Source organism: Muntiacus reevesi, chromosome 4 (assembly GCF_963930625.1).
Source record: "Muntiacus reevesi chromosome 4, mMunRee1.1, whole genome shotgun sequence".
In the NCBI taxonomy this organism is placed as follows: domain Eukaryota; kingdom Metazoa; phylum Chordata; class Mammalia; order Artiodactyla; family Cervidae; genus Muntiacus; species Muntiacus reevesi.
The window spans coordinates 74590203-74597331 of NC_089252.1; the positions used below are offsets into that span (position 1 = coordinate 74590203).

The 7129-nt window shown below is 51.4% G+C and overlaps 1 protein-coding gene across 3 annotated transcripts in view; it reads left to right on the forward strand.

Annotated features, from left to right (window-relative positions):
* The window catches only part of GASK1A (golgi associated kinase 1A), a 49191-nt gene extending 43739 nt beyond the window's left edge, over positions 1-5452 (forward strand). For 2 of the 3 annotated variants that reach the window (XM_065935268.1, XM_065935266.1), the window contains exons 3-5: positions 2968-3090; positions 4168-4271; positions 4849-5452. In XM_065935268.1, the coding sequence (XP_065791340.1) occupies positions 2968-3090; positions 4168-4271; positions 4849-5050 (429 nt within the window). In that variant the 3' untranslated portion in view covers positions 5051-5452. The remainder of the gene's footprint in view (positions 1-2967; positions 3091-4167; positions 4272-4848) is intronic. The other variant, XM_065935267.1, reaches the window with a different exon arrangement.
* Positions 5453-7129: the final 1677 nt, after the last annotated feature.

Below are 7129 nucleotides of genomic sequence, written 5' to 3' on the forward strand. Positions count from 1 at the left end.
TCAGTACATCACCATCTTCCAGTGGTGGCTTCTGGACAAGGGATGAGCCTATGTCCAGATTTGGTCCAATCAGACTGAAAGGAAGGACTGGTATTCCATGGTTGTTGGGGGAGGGCTTCTGTCTCTCCCCTCCTCTCCTTCTCTGTTTCTCTCTGTCTCCTTCTCTTTGGACACAAACAGGGAAAAACATGGAGACTTCCCAGGTGGCTCAAGTGGTAAAGAACCTGCCCGTCAGTGCAGGAGGCATAAGAGACACGAGTTCAATCCCTGGGTTGGGAAGATCCCCTGGAGGGGGCATGGCAACCCACTCCAGTATTCTCTCCTGGAGAATCCCATGGACAGAGGAGCCTGGCGGGCTACAGTCCATGGGGCTGCAAAGAGTCGGACACAACTGAAGCAACTTACCACACTCACAAGGAAAAACATACCCACAGGAGCCAGCTGCAGGTTTTCTGAGACAACACAGGGATGTCCTTAACATTGTGGGGTAAAGTGAAGAGCAGAAAGAAACCTTATCATGACAATAGGAGCCGCGTAAAGGTGCCCTCCAAGCTTGTCCTATTGCAAGGCTCTTGAGGCTTCCTGCTATAGATCTTAATTTCCCCTCTGGTTAAAGTCACTTCCAACCAGAAATTTCTGTTACTTGTGGCTGTTGTTATTCAAAGTCCAGGAGGCTAAAGCAGTGACTGTCCACCTCAGGGGCTTGTTTAAGGGGCTCGTTGCATGGACAGGCCTCTGGCTGTTTGTATCATGGCCAAGCCAGGCCGGTCCTCCAGGCTAAACATGCCTTTTAAGTGGTGTCAGTGGTGTCCTTGGTCCACTGCCCCTGGAAACACTCCATGATGCGGCCTTACAGAAAGGCCCTCAGCCTGTCTGGGGCAATGGTCTAGGCCCAGGGTGTGACTTCTCTGCGCTGAATTGTTATAAAGCGGGGAAAATAATGTTTAGGGACAGTACAACACTGTCTCATTTCCGGATGTCTGGTTTCATGAGGTTGATTGGTGAATAGAGCTACAGTTATTTTCTGGCTTGTATAGAAGGAAATCAATTTTGTATTTCTTCAGAACACACAGGAGTTACCTCCAAAGAGGATATGGGAATGGAGTGAGACCTTTCATTGGCCGGCGCTGAGCTGGGCTGGGCGGACTGCCCGGTGGCTGGCCTGGCTTTGATGAGTGCCGCATCCTGGGGGTTGTCGTCTGTGTGTTCCCTGCCCCCGGCCCCTCTGCCTTGTGTGGAGAGAGGTTGGCAGAGGGAGACAGGACGGTGGTGCTGGCTAAAGCTGGACCAGGGCTGCAGCTTGGGTTGGCTGAGAGGCGACCACAGATGAATAAGGACCATCCAAACAGCTCTGGTGCCTGCCTGCTGCCGCCTCAGGAGGACAGTGGGCTCAGACTTCCAGTTCCTTCTTTTCTTCCTTCACTGTTTTGAAAACTCCTCTCCAGTCTTAATGAGTGTAATGATGGGGACCTTACTTGACCTCTAAGTGGCTCCCTCTCCCCGACCTTTAGGGAGGCAATGGAGGACATCAGAGAGCACTGGGCTCCAGCCAGGCAGACCTGGGTTCAAACCCCAGCTGGACTACTTCCTCGTGTATGACCTTGGGGAGGTCTGGGGTCCATGTCCCCATGTGTTATTAGGGCAATAATGTCTCCCTTGCAAGGCTGCTGTGAGAATTGGATAAGACAGAGATGCAGTGATGTTGCTGGTCATCTGCGCCCACCAACTCTCCAACAACAACTGGGTGACTCTATCCACCTGGAGTCAATGTCAGATTAAGAGCTCAATCAAGTTAAGGGCTCAGCTCCACAGAACTCCTGATTCAGATGCCAGTCACGAGTCCTGAGCCCCCCATACTTCTGGCCAGCTGGCTAAAAATCTGGGGTTCTCATGACTGTCCCATCCCCGGGTTCAATAATTTACTACAGTGGCTCTCAGGACTCAGGAAAACGCTACTTCAGTGGTCTGGTTTATTCTAAAGGATGTCAGTGAGCAGCCAGTAGAAGAGGTATGTGCGGTGAAGTCTGAAAGGGTCCAAGTCCATGACCCCGCATGTGGAGTTGGGGTGCATCACCCTCCTGGTATGTGGCTGTGTTCTCCCTAGAACATAGTTCAAAAGTTTCTATAACCCAGTTTCCAGCTCCCCTACTCTTCCCTGAGGTTGGAGGGTCAGGTGGAAAGCTCCCACTCTGTATTCTTTGTCCATCTAACAATCAGCCTGAAGTTATCTCAGGGCCCCATGAGTCATCTTATTAAACTCTGATGTGGTCGGAGGGTTTATTATGAATATCAAAACATACTCATATCACAGAGCCAATTGCAGGGGTTTTATGAGCTCTGTGCCAGGAGCCAGGGACAGAAACCATCTCTCATGATCATCTCTGAGGGAGAGATTCTGTGTCAGTGTTCCCACTTTAGGCATCCAGTGTAGGATGAGTCAGGAAAAGGAATGCTTTCCTTCCTGACCCTGATCCAGGCCTCCTGCAGGGTGGAAGTGCTGTTTGAGAGTCAGGAGCTGCCTGGATGGTCATTAAAATCTTTTCATCCCCATAAAAGGAGGAATCCCTACGGTAGCATTTGCTGCTTCAAGAAAAAGTGGTCACGTGTGAGTCTTCCCAGGTGGACAGATAGTCTGCACTGGGAGGCCCCAGGCCAGAGCTCAGGGTAAGTAGTATAGGTTAAACAGCAGCAGGACTTCCACTTCAGGGGGCCTGGGTTCGATCCCTGGTCAGGGAACTAAGATCCCACCTGCCGCATGTTGGGTGGAAATCCCTGCAGTGTGAGTAAGCCATCCCAGTGCAAGGTGAGCTGGCCAGAGGAGCAAGCAGAAGCCCATCACAGCTGGGGGCCAGCAGCTGAGCTCACCAAGGCCGAGATCCCTGAGGGTGGCCCCAGGGACCAAGAGGCCCGAGTGCTGGATGTGGTAGGACCCCCCTCACCCCCGCTCAGAGGACGGTGCCCCCACAGGTGCATGATCGCCTGGATCGCTACTGCTGCGGCTTCGAGCCCGAGCCCTCGGACCCCTGTGTGGAAGAGAGACTCCGAGAGAAATGCCGGAACCCCGGGGAGCTGCGGCTGGTCCACATCCTGGTATGTCCCTGGGTCACCCCAGACTCAGGTCTTCCTGTCTGTCCATCAGCAGACGCTGTTGGCGAGGGTCAGAGGTGACTCTGGGTGTCACAATCCTGTTCTTTTCGGCAGCAGAACCCTTTGAATGTTTCCAGGAAGCCTTAATATATAGAAGGGACAAAAATGAAGCTTGGAGTATGTGGTTGAGGAGGGGATGGGCTGGAGGCTGTGTCACCAACCCCTCTGTTCCCTAAAGACTCCAAGGACACCCTTGGGCCCTGGCAGCTGAGTGTGGTATGTGTGTATCTAGTAGGGCATCCTCACTGTGCCAATAAACGTGGAAATTGTGACCTGGAGCGGGGGAGGGGCCCTCCAAGGCTGCATGTCTGGTTGGTGGCAGTGACAGGGATCTGTCGTGGACCCTATTGGCTCACAGGCTGGGGCTGTCGGGAAACACTGCTTCCAGTGAAAACTAGAACCCAGGGTGGGAAGCCGTGTGCTGAGACCATCAGCGGGGGGCTGGTGGGGCAGAAGAGCCACTGCTCCTGCAGGAGGGGCGAAGTACCACCCTGGGGAAGGGCTGCTCTGTCTCCCCCAGTGAGGCTGGTATCCTCGCCGCCTCCCCTTGGCTGTGGAGCATCAGACAGTGGCCGGGACTGAGTGTCAGGCCGCCCGGCCTCAGGCTCCTCACCCCGTCCATCGCCAGAACAGGAATCAGTGCCTCCACTTTGTGGTTTCACTGGTGGTGCTGCCGCTTGGGGCTACGGGTCCAGGTTTGAGCCAACCAGCTATTTACTAGCTGTGTGACCTTGTGCAAATTACCTAACTTTTTTGCCTCTGTTTCTGTAAAATGGAGCTGGTATCAGTGGCGGTTCGCCCCAGGGTTGCTGGGCGGGTTCACCAGAGATGGTGCCCGGCCACCCTGAGCATAGCCCCAGGTGGAAAGAGCTCACTGCTCTGTGCGGTGGGGGAACCGACTGGGCGAGGAGCAGGGTGCATTGTGTGGCTGACGGCTTAGGGGCCCCTGAGCAGCTGCACCCTGACAGCACCCTGGGGCACCGCGTCCATCTTCTGTCCCTGTCCATCTTCTTCCCTGAGGTGCGGAGCAGTGACCCCACTCGTCTGGTCTACATCGATAACGCTGGCCACCTTCAGCACCCGGAGCACAAGCTGAACTTCCGGCTCCTCGAGGGCATCGATGGGTGAGCATCGAAGAGGCTGGGCAGAGGTTCAGGGACTGAGCTGAGGGGCCCTGTCGTAGACCCCACTTTCTTGAACCATGGCTCCCCAGAAGTCCACCGCCCAACAGATGGGAGCTGTTGGATGAGCCTCAGGAGGGTGTGGGGAGTCCCGGGAAAGCTAACAGTCAGTGGGCCCTTGAAGTCTAGGATGGGCTGCCCGCTCCCCGGTACCCAGCGCACAGCATGAGCTGCCCTGCCGGGGAGTGGGCAGGCTGAGTGGGCAGGCTCCCTTGCCTGGCAGGGAGCTGGCCGGGTGGCCGCCTTCACTGCTCAGTCCTGCCGCACCTCGGCCTTCCCAGGGCTCCTCCTCCCTTTGCTCAGGCCAGCAGAGTGGATTTGCCCTCTGGGGGGCTGGGACCCATCGAAAGCTTCATCCCGTGTCTGCTGTCACAGCAGAGTGGGTGGAAGGGTCCCTGGACACCTAGTCAGCAGGCGGTCCCCGGGACTTTGTGGGTCCTCAGCTGTGCAAGTTCATGGAAACTCTCTAAGCCGGCTTTTGCCCTTCTTTTCTTTCCGGGGCTGGGGGACCTTCCTCCAGGTTTCCTGAGTCTGTCATGAAGGTTCTGGAATCAGGGTGTCTACAGAATATGCTGCTCAAGTCGCTGCAGACGGACCCAGTGTTCTGGGAAAGCCAAGGCGGGCGACAGGGCCTGCAGCAAGCCCTGCAGACCCTGGAGCAGCGAGCACAGGTCCTGCTGCACCACATCCGGACGCACAACCTGACCGTCTTCCCAGACTGAGGCCCGTAAGCCCCGCCCATCCAACCCGAGTCCTTGCGGGGCTGGTAAGCCCCGCCCACCCCACCCCACTTCCTGGAGGGATTCTTAAGCCCCGCCCACCCACCCCCTCCCCGCCGGGCGGGACTCTCGCCTCACCGCTGGAGAGTCACTCACTACGCGACCTGGGGGGATAAGCGCCCATCCTCATGGCCACAATTTCTTGTGTTGAAAATGTCTCGAAGACAAAAGGAAAAGTCAGAAACCAGGAGGGCACCATGGACGCAGTGGGATGTGTCGCCTGCCTGGGCTGGTGGAGGACGTGGTGGGTGTTGGATTTTCAATCTCATCACGTTCCTTTCTGCCAGCGCAGCTGGCTGTTTACTCTCCTGCACCAATAAATACACAAGAATGTTCTATGAACTGCTCCAGATACTGTAAAGTCATGCATTGCACGTGCACACGCAGAGCTGGACACCTGTGTGTGTGTGTGTGTGTGTGGGTGTGGGTGTGGGTGTGTGGGTATGTGTGCATGGTATGTGGACCTGCCCACATGCACACGTGACATGAGCCTCATCAAGGATCTTTACTGAATTGTACTTGTGACCCAGAACTGCTCTGGCTGAAAGTGAACTCAGCTCCTAGAGGTGGAACACTGAGCCTTTTGTCTCTGTAGCCTTTAGATGTTCAATTTTTGTTCATTTATGTTTTGGTTTAAGAACTGTAAAAGTAATTCATGCTCACTAAAAACAAATCCATAAATAATAGAAGCATACAAGATAAAAAGTGAGAGGGTCCAGAGGGACGTTACTTTGGCACTTCCTGAACGAACTTTTCAGCAGCCCAATACTACATTCTGTATTTGCCATCTAGTTGACTCAGTTCTTATGACCGCAAGGAACTCCCATGCAGGGGCGTAATATATTTCATTTAGCTGTTCTCATCATGGTGAACATTTAGATGGCTCTAACTTTTCACCAGTTCAGGACAATGCTGCCACGAACATCTTTGCATGATGTGCAGATATTTCTGCTGGCTATATTTCCATGAGTAGATTTCTACATTAGCAGAAATGGGCTAATGGGCATTCTTTATTTTCAGAGAAACTGCCAAATTCCTTTCAAAATGGTGGTGTCAGTCTACATTCCTAACCAGAGGGTAGGGGACTAATTGTTTCGCTACATCTCATCATCACTTGATATTCTTAAACTTATTGTTGTTATTCATCTGATAGGGAAAGCTATTTTTAATTTTTATTTTTTACTGAAGGATAGTTGATTTACTATCCTTCAACATTGTGTTGATTTCAGGTATACAACAAAGTCATTCAGTTACATATATTTTTTTCTACAGCTTGTTTCCTATTATAGGTTATTATAAGATATTGAATATTATTCCCTGTGTTATACAGTAAATCCTTGTTGTTTACATGTTTTATTTATAAAAGCGTGTATCTGTTCACCCCAAACTTATCCCTCCCCATCTCCTTCCCTTTCGGTAACTGTATGTTTGTTTACTATGTCTGTAAGTTTATTTACTATGTCTGCTATGTTTACTATGTCTTTCTGTTTTGTGTGTAGATTCTTTTGTCTATTATTTTTTAGATTCCACATATAAGTGATATGATATTTGTCTTTCCTTCTCTGGCTTACTTCACTAAGTATAATATTGTCTAGGTCCATTTGTAGCTGCAAATGGAAATATTTCATTCTTTTTTATGTCTGAATAATATTCCATTGCATTTGTTTATCACATCTTCTTAAACCAATCACCTATTGATAGGCACTTAGATTTTTTCCATCTCTTTGCTATTCATAAGTAATAGAAGCATACAAGATAAAAAGTGAGAGGGTACAGAGGGACGTTACTTTGGCACATCCTGAAGGAACTTTTCAGCAGCCCAATACTACATTCTGTATTTGCCATCTAGTTGACCCAGTTCTTACTTATGACCGCAAGGAACTCTCATGCAGGAGCGTATTATATTTATAATATACGCAGGAGCGTATTATATTATAGCATAGTATACACACTAGGGTGCTTGTATCTTTTTGGATTATAGTTTTATCTAATCCCAGGAGTGGGATTGCTGGATCACATGGC